Source organism: Dermochelys coriacea, chromosome 2 (assembly GCF_009764565.3).
Source record: "Dermochelys coriacea isolate rDerCor1 chromosome 2, rDerCor1.pri.v4, whole genome shotgun sequence".
Classification (NCBI taxonomy): domain Eukaryota; kingdom Metazoa; phylum Chordata; order Testudines; family Dermochelyidae; genus Dermochelys; species Dermochelys coriacea.
In genome coordinates, this window is record NC_050069.1 from 116,085,084 (window position 1) to 116,111,683 (window position 26,600).

Here is a 26,600-nt window from a genome sequence, read left to right on the forward strand (position 1 = left end):
CTGAGTTCGCCTGTGCTCAAATGTCAGGACTTTTCCTTTTTCCTCATTTATTGCTGAATTGTCTCTTACCAGTTGGGAGCAGGACTTCAGTGGCATCTTACTGTAGCTCTTGGGGCTGATCCTCGTCCTTACTATGACCAATTTTCATCGATCCCACTGCTCTAAATTGCATCTTTGGATACAGATTGGCACCCAGAGACACCACAATCAGGGAAACTTAAAGGTAGTTTATAGCCTTCCTTCGCCTTGGCTGTGTTGGATGCAGAAAGGCCAAAGCCAAAGACACAGCCCTTTGACTTGGACATATTACCGTGTCCAACAGATATGCTGTTAGCTGTTCTTTTTATATATGTGCTGAGAGGCCTTCATTATGAACACCTCTAAGTTGAAACAATTATTTGCCTCTAAATCCCTTCAAGACCGGTATCTCTCCTTGTTGTACTAGTTTAACCCAGCAGAGGGCAAGGTTACAAGTTATTTTGAAGCACCATATTACTGGAGGAATGCTCCCATGTTGCTATTTTCTTCTCAGCTGGCAACAGGCTTACTTTTCATCTCCTTTTCCTCTCTCTCTGCTACTGACATCTGCTGGCAAGAACAGAACTGCAATGTGTTCAACAGTGAAACAGCAGCCCAAGTGATGCAATTTGATACTATATTTCTGAATTTACCTGTGGCATTAAATTGTGCAATCAGACCAATTAAGCCACTGGACGTAGCTATGCTAGTACAATTACAACTAGAAACGAATGGAATTACAAATGGCTAATTGTGTTTTAAAATACTCAGAGGACAATACTATCAATTCCATCACATCTCAAACACTAGCATTGAAAATACAATCTTGTTTGTCTATGGTCCCACACAGTAGCATGCACTTTTACTTCAGTGACCTGTGTATGTATAGTGACACAGTGCAGAATAACATGGCACCCTGTAAAATGGTTATATAGACAGATGACTCACAAGAAGTTGCTAGACTGACCCTGAGAGAGAAGTTCTGATGAATTCTAGTGAGCTTACCTAAAAAAGCTAAAATAACAAAGCATTACAGATTTCTTTCTATTAGCTATTTTCCACCACTATCTGCTCTTTGTTTGACAGCAGGCTATTTGAAATACATGACTACTCTGTAAATCCATCTTTTTTATTTTGCTTTATTTTAGACAATAGCTATTTAGGTGACAACTAGGGCAGTTCTAGAGGCAGGCAAGCAGGGCAATCACCATGGATGCCAACTTTCAGGGAATGCTGAACTGCTGTGCCACTCAGCCTTTCCCCCCTAGCTGCTCTGCTCCCGCTTGGTTGGATTTGGAGGGGCAGGATCGATGCACCAAAAGTGTTTTTTGCCGTTTATAGACCAAACATTACTTTCTAAAAGCAATTTCCATTGGTGATGTTGAAACTCAGCTAACACAGGCTGTGATCCTGCACTTAAAGACAATGGAAGTTCTGCTGTTAATTGAAATGAGTACCATCACGCTCCTGTGTGGCTCTTCTCTCCTTCTGATGGCTATATCTCACAAAGCAGTTTAAATTGGCTGCAGCTTCTGAATTAACCCCCCTTTTGGCTCAAGCAGTAGAATAATGCTTAGCTCTTATATAGCACTTTTCATCAACAGATCACAAAGCACTTTCAGAGGAGGGTTAGTATCATTATCCCCATTTTACAGAGGGGGAAACTGAGGCACAGAAAGGCAAAGTGACTTGCCCAAGGTCCCCAGAAGACCAGTAGCAGAACTGGGCATAGAACCCAAATATCTTCAGTCCTAGCCATGTGTTCTCTATCCACTAAAGTGCACAGCCATGCTTTTAGATCCAGAGGTCCTTAGTTCAATCCCTGCATACCACACTGTTACAGTGAGGTGCTTGCCCTTATTTGCTTTAGATTTTCTTTGATGTATACCAAAACAGGAAAGGCTCTCTGCTCAGGACACAGTGATCATTCAGGTATAAGGATCAAAATGGGGCTTGCTCAATTTGATCCTTTAAACAGGATTCTACCATGCCTCTCTAGTACTGCAGGTGCGTTTATTAGTTTTTATGTTAAGGAGACAAGAGAAAAATAAAAAAAGAAAGGATCATGACATAGCTATGTGTTCTGGAATGACACTAGTTGCAGGAACTACAGCCAGTGGTTTAGTTTATTTTATTCATGTACAAAAACAAATTTAAATTGGCAACATACTGAGAGAGCATATAATTTTGGAGAAGTATGATGAAGTCATACTAACATACCCTTTATGATATGTATTTTGCCATTAAGTATTAACAGCATCAAAAACCCGCTCCAGAAATCCATACCCTCAGCCACTAAGAAATTAAGATTCTACCCAGCTACAAATAGGCCCCCGCTGCAAGTTACTGAGTTAGAACCCGGAATATCTAACCACCTGGGTAAAGTCTCAGTGCCATTATTTTGCCACTGAGTTCAGTGGTGTCAGGATTTCAATCCATGACTGTGGTTCATCACCATTTTTAATTGGAAGTGAGTTAGTTTGAGATGGAATCTGAGCTTGTGCACAACTCTCTCACCACATATTGTGTTCCAGTGCTCTTGTAGTGCGGTGTCACTCACTGCTCTCATCTGGGATTTAGTCATTGGAATGATTCAGAACTGTCAAACTAATGGTATGTCACACTTTCCCTCGTAAGTGGATGAATTTGAACCTGTTTGAACATAAAGGAGCACTGGGAGTCTGACAGATGGTAGGCACTAATGTTAACTTCTCTCTCTTTTTCTTATTCTTTTTGTCAAATCTTTACATTTCCCACCAACCCCCCCACCCCCCGCAATAATCCTGTGCTGTTTTTCTAAAAAGAAAACAAATCAATCAAAACCAAGAGCCCAGCATTTATAAGCCCCCTTATTAAGAGGAAACAAGTGTGACTGTGTGCGCATAAGGAGAGGCAGTGGGAGAAAGAAACAAGTTTCAATTTCAAGCTTCAAGAGGGAGCACCTAAAACCAATAGTAAGACTTAAAAATTATGTTTAAGTTGCCTGATAATCCAGCCATAGGTCACTTTGCAGTTATTAAAAAGTGTTAGAACATGAGCTGTGCTCTTTTAGCAACAATGGGAAAACTTGCTTTCTGTGCTTAGAATAGAAGCTGCTTTCATCACTTATCTAATTTTCCACTTTAGCTCAGCTCATCAGCTGATATCTACCAGTTACTTTTCCTCTAGTTGCAAAGGCAGTTTCTGGTTACCTTCTCACAGTCTCCTGTGGAACGCCTTTGCTCGGGAGACTGTATGCACATGTAAACTCTCTTTAGAAATCAGTCTTCCAAAGCAGGCAAGATTGGTGTTATCTCCATCTATATTATATTTTCTTTTTTTTCTAAGGATACATTCTGTCAAGCTTTGTACGGCTTGAGTTTAACTTTATTTTCTTATGCCTTATCTCTTGTTTGTACTCCCATCCCATGCATTGAATTATGGCCCAAGATCATCTTGAATATGTCTGGTTATCTTCCAGAATGACAGAACTTTTTCCAATGTCATCCTAACTGTTAAGACTCTTATGCTCTTGTATAGATGGTACTGTGTCTTTGTACAGTATGCTGACTTGGAACAGACAATGCTAGTGCCAGGAGACATGCTGGATATTTATTAATTACCACATCTAAGAGATCATAAACACATTTTCAGATTCCAAGGAAGAAAACAGCATTCTAGCTTGCTAACACAGAGCGATCTGAACTGACAAAAGCAAGGAAATCACAAAGTGTGCAGCTCCATTTCTTTTTAGGCATATTTATTCTGCAGCTCTCTCAATAGTGAGAAGGAAGATGCTTCTTGGGAGCCAGTTGGGGGTGGGGAAAGACAGATGCAGAGTCTTCCAGCTTTAATAGATCTGGCTGACACAGTCTGTGCTTTGAAGAGCTTACAATCTAGTTTAAGACAAAATTCAACTAATGAATATAAAATAATAAGAGGGAAGCAGGAAGGGAGGCAGAAGGTGATTGGAACAATAAGAACACATATTTCCATAGGCTTGCTATTCACAACAGGATAGTTTTAAGTCATTTAAATTTTGGTGGTTAAAAATAAGGTTTTCTGATGAAAAAATGCTTTTAACAAAACATTAGACAATATCTTCCCCCCTCCCCAAAAAAAACCCTCTAATGTTTGATTTAATCATCCCCCTGAAGAGTTTTCAAGCCCAGCTTTGAAGTATTTTGCAAGAGTGAAAAAGTGAAACCGTAAACTCGCGTGGTATTTTACTGTCCAATTTAGCAAAATGGAAAAAGTAAACATGAATGGTGAAACACAGGGTTTTTTTTTTTTTTAAACAAATCCAAATGATTACTAATGCAGTTAAAGGTTGTTTTAGCATACTGCATGACTTTTTAAACCATAACTCATGGTTTAGATAGAGAATATCTTTTGGAAAATTGGACAGACTTGAAAGAGAATAGCATATATGATGAAGCAATTTCATTTACCCATAAAGGCTGTTGAAGGGATTTTGCTGTAGTAAGATTGTTTTCCCTGGAAACTCAGTCCCTCCATTTGCAGATCTTGGCAGGAGGGAAATCATAATTCTTTGCTGCTGGCATCCCTTTGTTGACCTGGAAAAGAATGATGCTGCAGATTTGGCATACGAGGCTAGATCATTCTTTTCCTATTGAAACAAGTGTTATTACTGTAAATGAGATTGCTTGTGTGAATAAGGCAAGCGGGATTTGGCCTGAATGCTTTATTTCAGGATCAAGTAAGTGTACCATGTGAGCTAATGAACGAGCAAGCCTTTGGTTTAAACAAAAAATATATTTGATAATCAGCAAAACACTGAAAAAGAAATGACAAATGAATAGATTTAATGTGTTTGAAAGTTTTCCCCTATTCAAAAGCCCTCCAGTAAGTAAATAAATAACAAACGTGTAATAAAAATGAAGAAAGTTGCTACTGTCTGTGAAGTAATAGTTTTTCAAATGTGCATTTTTGCGTGTATAATACTATTAAAAATGCAGGCTATTTGTCCATTGAACAGACTATGATTTGGTATTTAATTTAATTTTCATTTTGTATTTAAATTTTAACTACAGATCTATGTTGAAATGAATAGAGCATTTGTCAATCCATTACCGTACATAGCATATCCTTTGGAACGTTACCTCAGGTCATTTGCAATGTTATAGTAGCCATATTGGTCCTAGGATATGACAGAGATTAGGCAAGTCTTGGCGCATTCCCAATTGTGCCTTTAGCAGACACGCTTCTGAATATGGGCAGCCTCCTTTTAGCAGTACTGAGCAAGCCATTTTTAATTGCTCACTGCATTTGTTTCTGTTCAGATTCCAGGGTCAGAGGATGGTTCCTGTTGGATTCTTACCTACCCACATTTTTCCTTACTGTAGTATATCTACTTTCCATATGGCTGGGTACCAAGTTTATGAAGAACAGGTCTGCATTCTCTCTCAGGGGTCATCTCATTGTGTATAACCTTGGAGTTACAGTGCTTTCCTTGTACATGCTCATAGAGGTAAGTTTTTTTAAAATGTAGCACCACATCCGAGAAGGCCAAGTACCAAGTCATTTTTCACCACAGAAATATTTTAGTAAAACATACTTCCAAAGTAATCTGGGATTTCAAATTGCAACCTCTTTCAGCCAGTTTAACGATTGATCTGTGAGACTATATAATAATTTGACTCGTATAGCACCTTCTAGCCATGGATCTCAAAATCATCATTAAGATATGCCTCACACCTAGAGTTAGTCAATTTCTGCTAAAACAGAAAGTTTGCAAATATGCATTTGAATTTTCAGTGACTGCTCTGTTCAACTATGTCTGTGCCTTTTTGTTCATCGTTTGTGAACATTTCCATGAATTATGCAATGCAGTTGTACTATGTTGGTCCCAGGATATTAGAGGGACAAGGTAGGTGAGGTAATATCTTTTATTGGATCAACTTCTGTTGTTGAGAGAGCTTGAAAGCTTGTCTCTCTGACCAACAGAAGTTGGCCCAATAAAAAAAATATTACCTCACTCACTGTGTGTCTCTAATTCCTGTGAATTGGGTTTTTTTTTATTTGCATGTACATCTCTGGAACGGCTATTTGTTCAAATACCGATAATTGCATGTGACTGAACAGATTTATGTAGTAGAGTATGTGCTATCATTCATTATTTGCTATTCACTGTCATTTGTTTACACTCCTGTTTAACAGGGTTCTAGCATCCAATCATATGCTACGAAAAGCAAAAGTTCAGCTTGCTGTGAGAGTTTGGGAACCCCTAGGCTGACTGTTCATTGACTACTTATCAGTAAAGAATACACTCTCAGAAATTATAAGCTATTAATGAACAGAAAAAGAGGGTTCAATTTGTCTGATGATTTAGTCAAAGTGAATAATTCAACCAGCTCTGTGAAGTAGCATTAGTTTTCTTATTTTACGGATTAAATGACTTGCCTAGAGTCTCACAGGAAGTTTGTGGCAGAACTAGGGATAGAACCCAAGTAAGCCTGATCTACAAGGGCATTTACTCCCCCATTTAGGTGATGTTTAGAGAAAATATAGCCTTGCATTCTTGCATCCATGTTCACTCTGATCCCTTTTAGAAAACTACACTGGTTTAGAAAACTTCATAGTAACATGTGTGGTTCCATTCCCAACCATCTGTCAGTTGAACAAATTAAGATCTTGGCTTTAGCACCTACTGCTGACTCTGGCTTGCTCAGGCTTGTGCCCATAACAGACACTACTGGGTGAGCAATAAGATAGATTTTGAGCAACTCATCCTCCCTTGCCGGTTACAACATGTGCAACTGATGAGAAATGGCAACAGCAGCATAGTGGCCCCTGCAGAAACACTATGCCCTGAGCTCATCAGAAAGATAGAGAATAGGAGAAGGGTCATAAGTCTGAAGTAACAAAACTGGTGTCATTTGGTAACCACAGTTCTAAACTATCCCGCATTTAAGATGTGTTGGGTTTCCGACTAGTTAATTGTTATGGATAATTCCAGTTACTAGACCTTAGCTTTAGCATGCTAAAAATAATCCTCCTATGTTTGTTTGGTAAATAACCCAGCCCGATGAGACAAGCAGGCTGAATTATGTGCTTGTTTTTGGAGTGACCTCTGGGAGGTGCTAGATGACATTCCAGGCCTTGTTCAGACTACCCTCGCAGCATTCCAGGCTTCCCAGTGTCACGTAGGGCACCAGGATTGAGTCATCGACAAGAGAAAAACAAATACTGACTGTTCTCTCAACAGAATGGCAAAACATTGCTTTGCTCAGAAGTCAAACAGGGCCCTCATGAAAACCTTCAAGTTTTAAGGTAATTAATTTCTTTTTATCTTAACAAGAGGCAATTTGCCTGATCAAAACTATGGGCTCAGTTCTGGCTTGTGCAGACACACAAGGAGCTAATCCCACATGAAGAGTCTCATCCCATTCAGAATTCACACAGGCTTCAGCAATTCCTCTGGGTGCTTGAGGAATGCAGGATCAAGCCCAAAACATAGGAGAAATGAGCACAACCCCCCTTACTGGATGGTTTGGTTTCTATACTTTTATTAAGGAGCCAAATTGTTGTAACACTTCAGGGTTAACATTTAATTTGTGGTGGAAGCACACAGAACGTTATCCAAATAGTAAGGTTCAAAGAAAATGCAGCATATTACACAGAAAAAGCAGAACCCTGCTCTCTTGTGCCTACGGGCAGGCTCAGCCCTCCACTGAGCAGCTGAATATATCAAAACTTAGTAGGTGCAAGTTATACAGATGAAGTGCACGTATCTGTGCTGTAAATGCATTGCACAGACTTCCTTTAGGTTGCCTGATCTTTCACCTTCTGAAGATTGTTTTGCTGTACACAAAACTAATTTGTCAATGCCCTTCTGATTATTCAGCCAGGCCTCACTTCCACAACCCATGGCTCATCATCAGCTTTTGTGTCCCGTTCACACACACGATTTCTACTGTTCATTAATTACAGTGACAGAGCTCACCGTTCCATGTTCTACATCTGTTATGGATCTGTTTGAGGACACCCCTTAAATCATTTCCCATACCTTCTAGCCAATCCTGTCCCAATGCCTCTCAGTGTGGCCCCACTGGCCACTTCTGAGTTGTGTCACTGCCATAGGGTCCTTCACAAATACTATGCCAGAAGCAGCTTCACTGTTGCATCTCTGTGCCCTCCCTACCTGTCCCTTCTCCCTACTCCAGATGGAGAGGGCACAGAGATGCAACAGAGGCAGCTTCCCTCCAACAGGAGAATTCTGTGCTGGGCCTTTGCAGCTGGATTATGGCTCCGAGGTGCTTGCTGAGTGGTGCACAAGGCTCGTAACCCAGCTTGAATATCTGGCTCACAGTCCGAATTTCATCACTTCACTAACACTTGGCTTATTTTTTTCTTCCCAAAAGATTTTTATTTTTGAAGAAAAATCCAAACGCTGATGGAAAGATTTTTTTCAGGGGCAGTGGTGGTAATGGTAGAGAACCAAAATGCAAAACCTCTGCCCAATGCTAACCAGCATCCTAAATTGTACCCAGAAACAAATAGCCTGCCAGAGCAATCTGGGGAGCACTGCAGTAACATGCTGTCTCTGGAAAATCCCATTAAGCAGTCAAGTCCCCGAGCGTTGCACTGGACATAGATAACTCCAGCAAAATTCACATCAGAAAGAAACTGTTACAATTCTCATGCTACGTAAAGACAGTAACAAAGACACTTTTGACTACAGACAACATTTGGGACTCCAGTAGCCCTGGAAGCTCAAAACAGAATCCTGAACTGTGATTTTAATAATTGGAAGCTAGATTCCCTTAACAATGGGAGCAGCCATGAAATCTACCAAATTCTTGCGTTGTTTCCCTCAGCAGTCAGTGCCATCTCTCTCCTGTTTAGATTTAACCTCATCCAGCAGGCTCTTATCCACATCCTATCTTGTTCAGGCACTGAGAAAATCAAGACACTGCACCACCTGGGTCAAATCAAGAAGACGTGTAGAGCAGAGAGGTGTGTCATCAGTATATGGCTGGCATTGCAGCTCAGGCTGCTTATCTACCCTGTGGCTTCATACACTTATTAGTTCATCTGCTCCAGTGAGCCATGTGACTTAAGTGAGGGGAGGTAATAGACTAGACCACCATACGTGAGAACCCTGTCCTCAGAGTAACAGTTAACATAGCCTCTTGGGATCTATCTGAGAGGAAAGAACAAAAACACACCTGAGCAAGCCTATCACGTCTTGCCAATTTTCACAATTAAGTCAAGATAAAAGGTTGCCAGTATAGTTAAAAGCAGCACTATGAGCACCCTCTCTACAAGGAGGTCATGAACCAGCAGGTTCAGTATTACAGACAAGCTTGAACCCAGACTGACAGGTATCAAGACAATCTGAGGATTCCCAATAGCACCAGGAGTTGCCTCCTAACCACTTTTTCAATTACTTTACCCAATAGAGGCAAAGCAGAGACAGAACAATCATGATATTGCAGTCAAGTCATAAGCCTTATTAGTGGGATTGTATTGGTCTTTGCAAGCAAACTTTGGAATTACAATGGCACCTCACAAATTGGTACTAATGAGCAGAAAACCCATTAAAATATTTGAATTTGGCACAATAGTGAACAAGATAAATAAAAACAAAAAAGGGACACTGCATCACAAAATATATTTTGTTCATTTATTTTGGTAGCTGAAATTTTAACTATTTTCTTCATAACATGCTGTAATAAATTTTGCAAGAATAAAGAGGCCTCTACTCCACCTAGCCTGTTAAATCTTTGCTGAGAAGCAGGGCGGAGGGACAGCATTTTTAATACTGGAAAATTAAGAAGAGGGCAAATCTGTGAGGTTTTACTGTATAAAAGACCCCATGCAGGCTCTCCTGGCACTTTAGTGAAAACACAGTGCTAGAGATCAGAATTCAGATCTCGGTGGAAGTGCACTGAGCCTGAAATAGGTGAAACCTTTTATTAGTAATGAGAGGCCATCCCTTCCCCACAGCAAGTGACCAAAGCAGCTTTCACTGACTCTAGAGTGGTTTGAGGAAAGGGAAATGGAGGTCCCATTGCCACAAAAAGGAAAATTCCAGTCTGCATTAAATCACTGCAATTCTTTGTGTGAGGACCCAATCTTGCAAGCTGCTGAGCACTACTGACTGAAATGGGAGTTGATAGTACTTGGAACTTTATAATATCAGAGCCTTATGGAAGAGTCCTATATAATTTAATAGGGATAAAATCAATGGGGCTGTACAAAAGTTACCGACAGTCCTATAGTCCTATAGAATTTGGAGAAGGCTAATATCCAATAGGGGTCTGATTGACTTATGAGGAGAGGCTGAGGGAGCTGGGATTGTTTAGTCTGCAGAAGAGAAGAATGAGGGGGGATTTGATAGCTGCTTTCAACTACCTGAAAGGGGGTTTCAAAGAGGATGGCTCTAGACTGTTCTCAATGGTAGCAGATGACAGAACGAGGAGTAATGGTCTCAAGTTGCAATGGGGGAGGTTTAGATTGGATATTAGGAAAAACTTTTTCACTAAGAGGGTGGTGAAACACTGGAATGCGTTACCTAGGGAGGTGGTAGAATCTCCTTCCTTAGAGGTTTTTAAGGTCAGGCTTGACAAAGCCCTGGCTAGGATGATTTAACTGGGACTTGGTCCTGCTTTGAGCAGGGGGTTGGACTAGATGACCTTCTGGGGTCCCTTCCAACCCTGATATTCTATGATTCTATGATTCTATGATTGTCAGAAGTGCTGAGCAGCTACAGCTGCTATTGTCTTTAATTGAAGTTGTGAGTATTTGACATCTCTAGCCTAGGTTTTAACCCCCAAGCATCCTATAAAATTCTATAGCAAAGGTCTAGATGTCTTTATTAAGTTCAACAGGATGGTTTTAAAAAACCCTATGAAAAGTTGCCCTTTTCCATTACATGTTACAGGACAGATTAACATATAGGTGGGAAGTAGTGAAGTGGGTAATAACACCTGGCCAAGAGAGATCTGTATCAGTTGTGCCTGAGTCCAGGGTTCACATAAACTGAAAGCTTACTAGGTGTGCTAAGCATAGCTGCTGCTAATTTCTCATTTAATTAATGCAGAAAGGCCTTATTCAGTCTTGCAAGAGGAGAAGCAGCAGGAAAGGGAGGAGGAAACCTAGAGAAAGCCAATCGAGCAATCTTTTGTAATTTGGAAAAAATATCAAAATTCTGCATTTAAAATCATTTCCCATAATGAGTGAAAGGTCACTGAGGACACAACACAAAACAACAACATGCGAAATGTAGAAATGTTTCTATGGGGGTAAGAACCCTGCATGGTTACAGTTCCTTTCGCAGGGGCTGTTCTTTCTTGAGCTGTGTCAGGAGATCTCAGAGGCTGACTTTGCTGTTTTCAAAAGCCCTGGTTCTAGCTGAACATGCCGTCCTTATTTCTCTCTCTCTCTCAGTTCCATGTGAAATAAATTAAATGGATTGTGTCTTTTCTACTGACCTTTTGAGCTCCATATTTTAGATGGAGCATGATATTTACCCCTTTCCTCAATAAGGCAATTTACAGTAATTAATTAGATTTACAGACCAGCTCTTATTGATTTCAATGGGAATTGTATCAGGTATCCAAGGACAGATTTGATATTAAATCAAATAGCAATTCTTCATTTGAAAAGCTAATTGTATCACTTTACCCGTACCAGAGAGTTGCATGTAAGATCTGCTACTCTGAATAGCTCCTATAACCATGAAGATGTAAACATTCATATAAGCACTTTACATCTTCAAGGTTACTTGCAAACATCAGCTAACTAATCCTCATTCCACCCCCCATTTTAGTTAAGGCAATATTAACTCATTTTAAATGTGGGGAAACTGAGGTACAGCAAGGTTATGCAACTTGTCAAGGCCAGACAGTCAGTGAGTGGCAGTGCCGGGATTAGAACTCAGGAATCCGTGTCCCCCAATCCGAGGCTGATCCATTATGTTGCCTCCCTAGACAGTTTACAGCTCTCCTGACAATAGAATATTTGAGGTCTTCAGGACACATGAGCAGCAATCTAAGTCCTGATTGCACTGCTTCTCAGCTGCCTATGTAAAACCTTGGATTATAGTGTGATTCTTTGAGACTCGTCTAAAAATAGGCAACCTACATAGACACACTTCCATGGATACCATAGGGTAAATTTTCATCTAGACATGCAGAGATTTTATTACACAAGGCTGCAGGTGTTGTACAAGTAAATTCTGCACCCACAAAGCATAATCAAGACCATAAAATACATTTTTTGTTCACGATTTACTTAATCACAAAAGAGGGATTAAAGGTCTTTTCCCTGTTCATCTGCTGAAGAGGCTTATTAGTAAAATGCAAGCTTCCCTCCATGCCCCACGAGCAGGTCTCAACCTCATCCTGATGAGGCTATGTCTCAGGGTTGGAAGGTAGTTCAGTTTCCATGCCCAGTCAGTCTCAGGCCCCTGTATACAGGCACTGCTCACAAGAGTATTGATTAATGCTGAACAATACATATCCCATTTTGAACTATTTTTCCTGTAGTTTTTGATCAGCTGATGGCTACACCATCTGAGCTCTTTGTTGTTGTTTTTTTAAATGTAAAACAACCAATATGAGAAACTACTGTTCAGAAGACAAGAAAAACAGATATTTCCTCACCAAAGAGCCAGCATGCGCCAGCTGTCACTTTCCTACCTTGTGGTATGTCTGCATACAATGTGGCTATAGTATGGGTAGGCATACCCCTGCTAGCTTTAATCTAGCTAGCATGGTAACATGATGCAGCACCACAAGCTTTAGCCCTAGCTAGCAACCTGAGTATGAAATTCCTGGAGACTTGGTGTACTCCTACTGAGATAATTCAGACCTTACTTGCTAGATCCAATTGTATAGTATGACAGGGTCAGGCCAGATGGCTATAGGAGAGTAATAGAAGACAGATATATTAGCCCCAGGCTAAGTAGGTCCCTTTTCCCTAGGTAAGGTAATAGAGAAGGTTCCAGAACAATCAGGAATCTTCTGGAGACAATTAAGACAAGCTGATTAGAACACCTGCAGCCAATCAAGAAGCTGCTAGAATCAATTAAGGCAGGCTAATCAGGGCACCTGGATTTTAAAAAGGAGCTCACTTCAGTTTGTGGTGTGCGTGTGAGGAGCTGGGAGCAAGAGGCACTAGGAGCTGAGAGTGAGAACGTGGGCTGTTGGAGGACTGAGGTGTACAAGCATTATCAGACACCAAGGGAAGGTGCTTTGGTGAGGATAAAGAAGGTGTTGGGAGGAGGCCATGGGGAAGTAGCCCAGGGAGCTGTTCCAGGAGGCACTCTAGACAGCTGCATTCCACAGGGCCCTGGGCTGGAACCCGGAGTAGAGGGCGGGCCCGGGTTCCCTCCAAAACTCCCAACTCCTGGTCAGACACAGGAGGAGTCGACCTGGACAGCGGGTTCAGAAAAATGGCCAAGCTGAGGGCTGCTGTGAAGCTCCAAGGCGAGCAAATCTGCCAATAAAAGTGCAAGACCCACCAAGGTAGAGCAGGAACTTTGTCACAACTGGTGTCGGAAGTGGGATCTGCTGTCCACAGTGCAGTGGAAGAAGGAGAGTGTTTGGAAGGGGGGGGGAAGGGAAGAGGGTCTATTTTTATTTTTTTTCCACCACAATGGAGGAGGTAGTGCAGGCACTGATACAAGCCACAGCTGCCCAGTAGGAGGCTACCCGTGTCCAGGCAGCCGCCCAACAGGAGGCAGTGCGGCTGCAGCAAGAGACTAATCGCCTGCTGATGGACCAGGCTGCTCAAGACTGGGCTATGTTGTGGGAACTGGTAAACCAGGTAAAGGCCCGTACAGAGCTGAACCGCAGCCATGATGGGACGCCAATCATACGGGCCAGCAACTGGCTGCAGAAAATGACGCGGGAGGATGATGCAGAGGCATACCTCCTGGGCTTTGAGAGGACAGCCCTGCGGGAGGCTTGGCCCCGAGAACAGTAGTCTGGCATTCTCACTCCATTCCTGTGTGGGGAGGCCCAGAAGGCCTACTATGATTTGCCTGAAGAAGCTGCAGCAGACTACCCCCAGCTGAAAGCAGAGATCCTGGCCAGATGTGGGGTAACGACAGCAGTGCGGGCCCAGCGATATCATGAGTGGAGGTACCAGGAAAACAAAACCCCACGGTCCTAATTATATGACCTCATCCATCTCACAAGAAAGTGGTTACGAACTGAGTCCCGGAGTCCGGAGAAGATACTCGAGGTTCTGGTCATCGACCGGTACATGAGAGGACTACCGCCAGACCTTCGCGCCTGGGTAAGCCAGAACAAACCCTCCATCTACGACGAGGTTGTCGCGCTGGTAGAAAGGCGAAGGACGGCGAGGGAGCTGACCCGACCATTTAAGGAAGAAGCATCCCGAGTTAAACTAGCAGCACCAAGCCCTAAAGCTCAGGTGACTGGGCCACGAGAAGAACCCAGGTGGAAAAAGAGAGGGGCTGAAGGCCCACCAGTAGCCACAAAGAGTCGGAGTACTGAGGGGGAAGAGGATCATGATGTTAGACTACCCAAACCAAGAGACCGGGGAATGCCTAGGGCTCCATACAGATGTTATGCCTGCAGGGAGTGGGGACACATAGCTGCACAGTGTCCCAATGCCAAGGAGCCTATGCAGTGTAACCTGGGGAACTGGGCAGACCCATGCTCCCTAATCCACCTTGTGGGGGTCTCACTAACCCCACATATGTACACGAGACCAGTGAAGCTAAATGGGGTAGAGACCACAGCACTGGTTGATTCGGGGAGTGCTATCACGCTTGTCTCAGGGAAGCTCGTGAAGCGTATTCAGCTGCTGTGGGCTAAGCGTACGGGGATAACATGCGTTCATGGGACAGTTGGTTATTACCCCACCATCCCAGTAAAAGTCAAGATTCAGGGGAACACTACTCAGGTAGCAGCAGGTGTAGTCCCTAAACTCCCATACCCAATGCTCATAGGGAGGGACTTTCCAGGGTTTGGAGACTTACTCCCGGTAGGGGAATTGGAGAAAGGGGGAAGCCCTGAAAGTAGTGAGGCATCCATAGTAGATTGTCAACACCCAACCTTCTCTGAAATATCCCCAGATTTCTTCTCCACTCCCAGCCAGCGTAGAAAGACGAAAAGGGAAAGAAGGGCAGCTAAGGCCTTGGGAACCCGAATACTGGCCCAAAGCCAGAGGGTCGCTCTCGTAGATAGGTGGACCCAAGCAGCTGAAAAGGAGGCCACCCAGGAGGGAGAAGCACCCGAGTCAGACCCACACCCTAACGCCTCTGAACCAGTAGAGGCAACAGAGACTGGCCCCCTAGATCTTGGGCAGATTAGCCCCGGGAGAGGAAATTTTGGACGGGACCAGGCTGAAGACCCAAGGTACGACAACATTAGGAAGGAGGTGACAGAAATAGAAGGGGTCCCCGTGGAAGGGAAAACCCAGGGACCAGGACCCTACTTCATAACGAAGAAGAATCTCTACCAGGTTGCACCAGTACAGGGGCAGAAGGACAGCCGATCCTAGTACCTCAAAAACACCAGAATGCTGTATTAAGTCTGGCCCATAGTCATCTTTCTGGGGGGCATTTGGGGGTAGCGAAGACCCTGGCACGGGTCCTGTGATGATTCTTCTGGCCTGGGAGTACATGAAGAAGTGCGGAGGTACTGTGCGTCCTGCCCGGAGTGTCAACTGCACAGTCCTCATCCCCACTTGAGGGCACCTTTAGTACCCCTTCCCATCACAGAGGTCCCCTTCGAGCGAATAGCCATGGATCTAGTGGGACCCCTGGAGAAGACATATTGGTGGCCCCATGCTATACTTGCCATTCTGGATTATGCCACTCGCTACCCAGAAGCAGTCTCCCTGCTGAACACGGCTTCTAAAATGATAGCTAAAGAGTTGGTGGGGATCTTTGCCCGAATAGGGCTACCAAAGGAGATAAACAGACCAAGGTACCCCATTTATGTCGAAGCTAATGAAGGACCTCTGTACGCTGCTCCATATACATACCCTGAGAACTTCAGTCTATCATCCGCAGACCGATGGGCTGATAGAAGGGTTTAACTGAACCCTCAAGGCAATGATAAGGAAAGTGGTAAGTTGAGACAGGAAGGATTGGGACACCCTACTACCCTACCTTATGTTTGCAAGCCAGGAGGTACCTCAGGCCTCAACTGGCTTTTCCCCCTTTGAGTTATTATATGGATGCCACCCCCATGGTATACTAGATATTGCGAAAGAAATCTGGGAAGAGGAACCCAACGAGGGGAGAAATATAATTGACCACGTGTTGCAGATGCGAGAACGGATAGCCCGGGTCACCCCTATTGTACGGGAACATTTGGAAAAGGTGCAGGAGGCCCAGCAAACCCATTACAATCGCCACCTAATTGGCAAAAGTCCAACAGTTCCAACCAGGGGATTGGGTGATGGTGTTGGTACCCACGGCAGAGAGCAAGCTTTTGGCCCAATGGCAGGGGCCCTATGAGGTGGTTGAACCCATGGGGGAAGTAACCTACAAGGTGTGGCAGCCAGGACACCAGAAACAAGAACAAATTTATCACATTAACCTCTTAAAGCCTTGGCACCAACGAGAGGCGTGTGTAGTGGCCCAAGAGACCCCGATCCAGGGAAATAGATATCCACTGATCTGACACCAAACCAGAAGGAGGTGGTAACTGAGATGATCAACCAATACCAGGACGTGTTTTCAACCAAACCAGGCCGGACCACTGAAGCATATCACCACATTATCACAGACCCTGGGGCAAAGGTAACTTTAAGGCCCTATCGGGTCCCAGCAGCAAAAAGGGAGGAGATCAAGGCAGAGGTAAAAAGGATGTTGGAGCTGGGAGTCATTGAAGAGTCCCACAGTCAGTAGTCAAGCCCGATTGTGTTGGTGCCCAAACCTGATGGCATCACTAGGTTTTGTAATGACTTTCGCCGGCTGAACGAGATATCCAAATTCGATGCATACCCCATTTCGATGAGTTAGTTGACCACTTGGGCAATGCCTGATTTTGGACCACCCTTGACTTAACAAAGGGATACTGGCAGATTCCCCTTGCCAAAGATGCGAAAGAAAAGATGGCACTCTCTACACCAGAGGGTCTGTTTCAATATACTGTTCTTTCTTTTGGACTGCATGGGGCACCTGCCACCTTCCAGCATCTTATGGACAAGCTCCTACGGCCCCATACCAGTTATGCAGCGGCATACCTGGATGATGTGATTATTCACACCCCCGACTGGGAAACCCACTTAGGAAAGGTGGAAGCGGTTCTGGACATGCTAAGACAGGCTGGCCTCACAGCCAACCCAGCCAAGTGTGCTATAGGGCTAGCTGAGGCTAAATACCTTGGCTACATTGTAGGAAGGGGTGTGGTCAAGCCCCAACTAAACAAACTAGAGGCTATCCAAAATTGGACTTGGCCAAATCGGAAAAAGCAGGTCCAGGCATTCCTGGGTGTGGTGGGGTACTACCGATGATTTATTCCCCATTTTGCTACCAGAGCGAGTCCCGACAGACCTGATAAAAGCCCAGGGTCCAGACATGGTGAAGTGGACAGATGCCGCAGAGAAAGCATTCATGGATCTACAGACAGCCCTCTGCAGTAACCTCGTGCTTATAGCCCCAGACTTCAACAAAGAATTTATTTTACAAACAGATGCATCTGAAGTAGGATTGGGAGCTGTCCTATCACAGATGGTCAGAGATGAAGAACACCCAATCCTCTACCTCAGCAGGAAACTCCTCCCGAGAGAGCAGAAGTATGCCGTGGTTGAAAGAGTGCCTAGCGGTTAAATTGGCCATGGAAACACTACGTTGTTACCTTCTGGTACAACAGTTTACCCTCGTGACCAACCATGCAACCCTCCAGTGCATGCAGTGAAATAAAGAGAAGAATGTAAGGGTGACCAGATGGTTCCTGGCCCTACAGCCTTTCCAATTCACCATACAACACTGGGCTGAAAGCCACCATGGCAATGCAGATGGCTTGTCACGAGTACACTGCCTGACATCCCAAGTTGCCCAACCCCGTAGTGTTGAGCGGGGGCAGGGGGGGGGAAGAAATATGTGACAAGGTCGTGCCAGATGGCTATAGGAGAGTAATAGAAGGCAGATATATTAGCCCCAGGCTAAGTAGGTCCCTTTTTCCTGGGTAAGGTGACAGCGAAGGTTCCAGAACAATCAGGAACCTTCTGGAGACAATTAAGACAGGCTGATTAGAATACCTGCAGCCAATCAGGAAGCTGCTAGAACCAATTAAGGCAGGCTAATCAGGGCACCTGGGTTTTAAAAAGGAGCTCACTTCAGTTTGTGGTGTGCATGTGAGGAGCTGGGAGCAAGAGGCACTAGGAGCTGAGAGTGAGAACATGTACTGTTGGAGGACTGAGGAGTACAAGCATTATCAGACACCAAGAGGAAGGTCCTGTGGTGAGGATAAAGAAGGTGTTGGGAGGAGGCCATGGGGAAGTAGCCCAGGGAGTTGTAGCTGTTGCACAGCTGTTCCAGGAGGCACTCTAGATAGCTGCATTCCACAGGGCCCTGGGCTGGAACCCAGAGTAGAGGGTGGGCCCAGGTTCCCCCCAAACCTCTCAACTCCTGGTCAGACACAGGAGAAGTCAACCTGGCCTGTGGGTTCAGAAAAACAGCCAAGCTGAGGGCTGCCGTGAAGCTCCAAGGCGAGCAAATCTGCCAATAAGCGCAAGACCCACCAAGGTGGAGCAGGAACTTTGTCACAATAGACAGCAGTCTTCTGTGCCTGCTTAATCCAGACCTGGAGTTAGAGACAGTGTGGTGATACCAGCTAGCTCAGCCTGGGGGATCTAGCACTCAAGGGAAAATGACAGTGTCCACTTTCCTCAATGAAGAATCGCAGTTATATTCATTAGAGTCCTGAATCTCCTCACCTGCAAGTTCCCATCATTTGGATCAGACTATCTGACAGCAGCACTTCTGGTTGATAACTGGCATGAGCTGCTTCTTCTGGTAGGGAGGGTTTCTTGTCTCCCTGCTTCTCTATTTTCCTTTTGTTCTATCTGCTTCTCTTCCCCCTCCCCATCACCTTTTGCTTTCTTTTCTCACCCCCTTCTTCCCAGACTCCCTTCCCTTTTCTCCTCCTCTGCTTTTTGTTTCTCCCTATCCCCTCTCCTGCTCAACCTTTTTTCTCTCTATCCCTGTTCACTTTCCCCAGTACTCTTCTCCTCCCCCATGGGTTTCCTAATGACTTTTTTTAACAAGTAAAATATATATAAATATGCATAATGCTCCTTTTCAGAGGAAGCCGAATGGTGCTAAAGTCATCTTAAATTAAACTAATTGAGACTTCCTTTTGTCCGCAGTGTAAATGCCAAATTCAACATCTGTCCTAGCTCATAATCACAGCTGAGAACATGCTGCAGGAGCCCGGGCTTTTAGAGGGGCTGTAGCAAGGAAAACAAGAAAGCTTGTGCTGGAGATGGAATCTGGAGTCAGTAGTCAATAAGGAATCCATCTGATGGGAGGCCCAGTAATTATTATGCTTGGATGCAATGCCTCTCTCCTCTCCTTATGTTCTGGGCCAGGGGAAGCAACTTGTCTTTAAACCATGATTTGAGGACTTCAATAGCTCAGACATAGGTGAGAGGTTTACCGCAGGAGTGGGTGGGTGAGATTCTGTGGCCTGGATTGTGCAGGAGGTCAGACTAGATGATCATAATGGTCCCTTCTGACCTTAATATCTATGAATCTAAGGCTGTTGGATATGTGCTTGCGAAGCCAAGCATGGGAGGCTTGCAAGGTGTTCCACTTCTTACTTTCACAGCTAAAAGCAACCCTTTCGGTCTAGAAATCCAGTGTTAAAGTCCATATAAAAATCACAAGTTGTGTAGTTCAGTAATTAACATGTGATTCTCTCTCTTCTAATCTAGTATTAGAGGATAATGCATGAGAAAGTTGTGATTATGTGGCTGTAATCCCATCAAGGGGGATCCGATGATGTATTAAACTCCAGTAGTTACTTTGTTGCTTATTCTAGCATTCAGCCCGTGGAGAAATTTCAGCATCAGTCTCCAGCATGGCTTGACCTGCCTTAACAGTGAGTCTGTACTGACAGACCTAACTTCAAACTGTAACAACACAATTACTCTTTTTAAACAGGCAGGAGTAATATTAATGTGTGGCTTCAGCTACACAGGAAGGAAAAGAGTAGGTCTAGTGGTGGAGTGAAGACACCTGGTCTGCTGCTGACTCACTTTGTAACATTGGGCACGTCCCATAGGAGGATACCAAGGCACATAAGATAAGTCAAATAAATATAATCCTGGGTGGGAGGGTTAATTGAACCCCCTGCTCTGTATGAGCAGCTGCAGATTCAGCCCACTTCCCCCTCACCCACCATACATGCCATCCAAACTTTTAAAAGATCCAGAAAGGATCTATTAGGTACTCCCCAAAAGGAGTCCCAGTCTTAAAAACTATGTCACCAAGCAGAATGACAGTCCATAGCTGAGGAGGCTTCTTGTCCATTCCCTGAAGGAGACAAGATGGCTGGCAGGCTACCTAAAAAACAGAATGAAGAGATCATCACTGATACCAAAGCCAAAATGAAAGAGTTTTTAATAGTGATTAAGGCACTCACAACCAATTTTCACTCCAAGCTGCTGGCTATTAAAAAAGGCTGACCTCCGTGACATGGACAGTGCAGCTGAAATTGGACATGGGGGTGGGAAGATTGCTTGGTGATGCTAAGTTGAAACTTTAGGCCAGAACCAAGCAGCTGGAGACACAAGAGCATGATATGATCTAGAACAGGGGTTCTCAACCTTTCCAGACTACTGTACCCCTTTCAGGAGTCTGATATGTTTTGCATACCAAGTTTCACCTCACTTAAAAATTACTTGCTTACAAAATCAGACAAAAATACAAACATGTCACAGCACACTATTACTGAAATATTGCTTCCTTTCTCATTTTGTCTGTATGACATTTTAGTTTGTATTGACTTTGCTAGTGCCTTTTATGTAGCCTATTGTAACACTAGGCAAATATCAAGATGAGTTGATGTAGCCCCTGGAAGGCTTCTACATACCCCCAGGGGTACACATACCCCTGGTTGAGAACCACTAATCTAGAAGACTGATAATATGGGGAATTCTGCAAGAAGGAACAGTAAGAGCAAATAAAAGCCCCTGAGAACATGAAGAATGACAATCTTACTGCATAGTGCAGAATATTAAAGGGGTTTTGAATCTGAGCCCAGTAAGAGATAGGGCCCTCTTTCCCTTTGCCCTCTAGGAACTGTGGGGAATCACAGTATCAATGCCAAAAGTTCAAAAATCATGAGTTGGGTCCCAAACAATCATGAGATTTTTTTAATTAACTGTTGGGTTCTTTGTCTTTCCCTAGTGGTTTTTGAGTCACATTTTCAAGATTTTCTCTACCATCAACATGGCTAGAAATTTACTTTTACTTTTTTTTATTTGACAAAAGCTGAGACCGTCACATTCTCACTTGTCTCCAGGAGACGGGGATTTAAGTAAACCTCCCTAATGCACGATTCATGATAAAAGTCCCCCACAAGAGTTGGCTGCACAGGCATTACCAAAGTGGCATAATTATAACAAAAAGATCTGCTGATGAAAAACCTGCATAGAGTCTGAATAGAGCAATTGGGAGAAGTAGCAGAAGAACTAAGGGGAGAAAGGATGTAAGAAGCAGTCGGAGCTTTCTTTCCATTCCAGCTTTATCTTCTACCTTTGGGCCAAATCTTGCAACTGGATCCTGGTGTGTCACTCTCTGAGTCTAGTTGCAAGATCCCACTATTTCAGGAGCTGGGGGAAGAAGAGGCTAAGAAAAACACAAATATTATGAGCAATAGCAATGCTTCCTTCCTTCTTGTTTTCATTAGCAATATTAGTGGTTGAAGCATTTAGCAAAGCTGATTGTATTTATTTAACCCAGCCGAAGACATTCCTTACTGGAATTCCTAATGTCACAGTCAGTAAAGCGATATCCTATTCAAAAAGCTTTGCTCAAATGAGATCCTTTACTCCAGTTCTGTATCTGTTGCCAGTCAAGGGCAAGATGACAAACTGAGGTTCTTCCAGCATGTCTGAAATGACAAGGTAATGATTAATCAGCTGATCTAAGAAAGCTTGTTAGTAAGACTTTCTTGCCTATACAAAAAACAGAAGTACCCATTCAGGCTCCTATGCTCCCCTCTGCTTTGCAGAGAAAGGCAAAGCTATGGGAAACTGTTAGGAAGGGCATTGAGAGAGGCTGGACAGAAAAGCAACTGGGCACTAGCATCCCTCCTGCACCAAGTAATTGCCTCTGCCAAATGCCACAGGGGAGCTCAGCTCTGCATGGTCAAAGTGATGCGTACCAGTGGGGACAATTGGTGAGTTAGGGAACCTCTGTTCAGTGCAGTAAATTCTCTGTGCAGAAGACTCTAATTTACTATCCATTTTGTATTGCAACTCCCCCTGTACTGTTTAGCACAAAATCCAGGAGGGAGTAGGATCAGGAAGGTGGTTGAAAGCCAGCCAGTAGTAGATGCCAGGGCAGTGTGCTGTGATGGGAGAGAGCAATGCTGCAGTAGAGGGTGGGTCAAAGGTCTTCTACTGGTATTAGTTTTACCACAGATCGTGGCCCAATCACAGCTGTGCTGAAAATGCCCCTGCTTTTTCTACCATGCTGCCAGCCCCTCCACTTTAAGGGGAAAATGCAAAGCCACAGGTGGAATAAACCTGTTGAGACCTGGGGGTCTTTTTCCACCCTCTCTTCCACAGGAGAGGAAGTGAGTACACGCAGGCCAGAGAACACAAATCCTGGAGGTTCATGGTAGAATGCAAGAAATAGGAACTGAAGCTCTCTGGCAGAGTATTTTGTGTGACCTTAGCTGCACCAGGCATTTGCAAAGAGTTCTCCAGCTGGATATTCTAGGCAATGGTCCCATTCTGTCCATTTTAGTGACCTGTAGCACACATTGTAAACAAAACCAGTGGTATTTGGACAGTTCTAAAGGAGTGGGGGAAATCTTTTCTCTCACAACCTCTTCCCCCCCGCTCCTTTTTTTTTAAAACACAATACTGATCTGGAAAAGTATTTAATTATTGTCACTTCATAAATCCACTTCTCTAACACCATCCTTGCAGCACCGCAGATACTCTAAGGCTTGTTTTGGCTGTAGGCACCTGATATTTTAAAATGACGGCACGAGACTTCTTTTCATATGTATTTATAAAAAAAAATGTCCTATTCTATTTGCCAGTGCTTTAGATATATTAAAACTGAAATAATTCTAATTTAATTTTCACCATTAATGGCACTGGTTTACATTTGAACTTCATTCAGTTTGAACAACGCAACTGGATTAGTTCCCCTCTCTGAGTTTCACAGCCAAAGCATAAAGGTGGCACTGCCTGGGTTGCAAACTCTGCTGGAGGCTTTATTTAACTCAAAAAGGTGTTGGGGGAGCAGGGGACACTCTGGTTTCACTGACACGTCATTGATTAAGATATTTCAATACATTTTATAATAGTTTTGGAAAGCCATTCTCTCTCTTTAAAATAAAATATCCTAAAAGTGTGGACTAAGACAGCTGAGAGTATCCTTAAGAGATTTAAAAGTTCAGTTTGCCTGAACCAAAGCAGTAGAAAGTGCTTTTTGCTTTTTCAGGTGAGAAGATGGGCTTGCTTGTGGCTAAGCCAAGGATCAGAAGTCAATAAATCCATTCCATGCTCTGCCAGAGACTTCCCTCTGACCATAGACAAGTCATTTGTGGACTGATTTTCAGAGGTGAAATCAATGGGACCGGCGGGGACTCAGTATAATGAAATGTGACCTCATAACTCTGACCACAGACACAGCGGACAATGAGGATCAAACCTGTGGCTTAAGGAGAACAAGCCCCATCGCTTCAGTTAAAGCAGAAATGCTTTAATGGGGGAAAAAGTAGCAAGCTGCTTAACTGTTGGGTCCTGCGAGTAAAGAAAGACATTTCCATCTATCCTAAGCCTATGTCTTTCGTTGCCCCCTCTGAAAATCAAGGCACTAATCTCCCTTTTGGTCCATTTCATCATCTGCCTTCTAGAGCTGTTGTGAACTTAGATTCTCAGATAGAAGGTGAATGTAGTACAAGATCTAAGGTTTGTTTTCTTCAATTAGGGATTTTTACAGTTCTATACTGGAAATAACAGTACCTTGTAGAAGAACTTGGGGCTCCACCTATTCTGCTTCAGAGATTAACTGTAGCATACAGAACACTGGCCTGCAGAGCCAAGAAACATAAATGAAGGGTTTGCCAGAGAATGACGACATCTCTTTTTCCCCTTATGTTTTCCAGTATTTTTTTAAACCCCCTGTAAGGTACATAGAACAAGCCACTTGCGTTTCTCACGCGTAAATGGGTGCGTTATGATGAAACAGTTTAAAAGGACATTTTCACAAACTCACTCCTCTTTACAGAAGGATGTTAAGTGACCCATTCTCACTCTCCACACAAAAATCTGTTCTGACTGAACATCATGGAATAGTACAGCTAAAAGGTTAAGATATTTTGTTTCTTTGCCTATTGATTGAAGAAGACATTAAATCACAGTTGCTTGAACGTCCAATGGGAATAGCAATGATTTCATCCACAGACATCCTTCGGGTTGCAGATAGAATAGCTATTTAAACTTCAATGGCAAACTAATTTGTAAACTGTGAAACCACTGTAGGTTTGCTGCACAGTATGTGTATTTCTATTTAATAAGTATGATACACTTGTATGTATACACATTGTAGGAAACATTGTCTTAAGCCTTCTCTGGTGGGGAAAAGAGAGACTGGCAATCATTGAGTAGAGGGTTTCTCATGGGGCATGTCAAGGTCAGGTGTGGCAGCAAAAGTCAATACAGTACTCAGCAGTTCTTGTCATTGCATGACCTACTAGAGTACAGGCACGGTGGTTCCTAAACAGCACCTAAAGCTGATCAAAGGCAGAGATAACCTTCAGTAAATGGTAACATGCATCAAGACACAGACTTTACCTCAGCTCGCTCTTCAGAAAGAAGAAAAACAATCCTTTAGGAGACAAGCTACTGTTTTTTTTTTCTGGTTTCAGAGTAGAAGCCGTGTTAGTCTGTATTCGCAAAAAGAGAAGGAGTACTTGTGGCACCTTAGAGACTAACAAATTTATTTGAGCATAAGCTTTTGTGAGCTACAATTAATTTAGGCTTGAATAGAGACTGGGAGTGGATGAGTCATTACACAAAGTAAAACTATTTTCCCCCCCACCCCCCACTGTTCCTCAGATGTTCTTGTTAACTGCTGGAAATAGCCTACCTTGCTTGTCACCATGAAAGGGTTTCCTCCTTTTCCCCCCCTGCTGCTGGTGATGGCTCACCTTAAGTGATCACTCTCCTTACAGTGTGTATGATAAACCCATTGTTTCATGTTCTCTGTGTGTATATAAATCTCCCCTCTGTATTTTCCACCCAATGCATCCGATGAAGTGAGCTGTAGCTCACGAAAGCTTATGCTCAAATAAATTTTTTCGTCTCCAAGGTGCCACAAGTACTCCTTCTGTTTTTTTTTCCTCATCCTTCCACCCCTCCTCCAAATACATATGTAAATAAAACCAGAGATGCTTTTCCAAGGGCCAGATTTTGTAGACTGTGTCACAAGTCAGCGCAACTGCACCAGTATCCCCCATCTGCAGTACAGTAAGGACTCCCTCTCTAGGTTTCTGGCTCCTCAGCGATCACCTCTCTTGCATTCAGACCCGAGACTCTCTCCCCACTGAGCAAGGTTTTTCCAGACTGCATAGTTCCCCGCCTACACTGCGAGTTCCCCAGCAAGCCAAATCACCTAAACAGGTTTGTGTGTTTGCACTTTGCTTTCTCCTCAGAGGTGATAAACAGCACAGTTGCCCACAATTATAAATTACCACACAAGTACATTTATTCTTAAGATGAAAGTTTTACAGAGCAAATATAGTAAGAAGAGAAGACCCTACAGCCATGCTAATAAGCTTAACAGAGATCACCCCAGCAAATCTAACAAGGGCTCTAGTCAGTGACAATCCTTCTAATCCTTCCACAAGAATTGGACCCCCTCCTTTTGACAGGTGGTTCTGACAATTTTCTGGAACAGAAAGAAGACCTTAATCAGTTTAAATTCAGGGTATTTATCCAAAAGTCCTTTGTTTGATAGTCTCTGGAGAATCCAGTTTGAACCAGTACATGCAAGCCTCTACAGATGGCTGTACCTCCCTGGAGGTGTTACAGCCTGGAGTGGATTTGTCTAGTCACCCCCATTGGTCTTTGATTCTGGAAGAGCTGTGCTTACTTTCCCCTGTGTGGGCTTCCAGAGACCCACAAAATAATCACAGCGACACCCTTTGCATTGCTACATTTGTTTTGTAGTTTTGCATGGTGTTAACTCGTCACATATTCACGTGACACTTTAATGCAGCATCAGGATACTCCTATGGAATTATTTTAAGACTCTTTTCCACTTTATTAGTACAATATGTACTCTCTTCTCCTGGGAGATTATATATATAAATAAATGGTATGGGAAAACATATATTCTCTCCTTCCTTCCCCAGCCCAAATACACTTTCAGTTTATTTGGAGGAACAGGGAAAGAT

General features: G+C 43.5%; 1 protein-coding gene across 1 annotated transcript in view; it reads left to right on the top strand.

Moving 5' to 3' along the window:
• ELOVL2 (ELOVL fatty acid elongase 2) overlaps window positions 1-26,600 on the top strand; it is a 93,135-nt gene that overhangs the window by 44,504 nt on the left and 22,031 nt on the right. Inside the window, exon 3 of the mRNA XM_038388180.2 lies at window positions 5,301-5,488. Within this exon, the coding sequence (XP_038244108.1) occupies window positions 5,301-5,488 (188 nt within the window). The remainder of the gene's footprint in view (window positions 1-5,300; window positions 5,489-26,600) is intronic.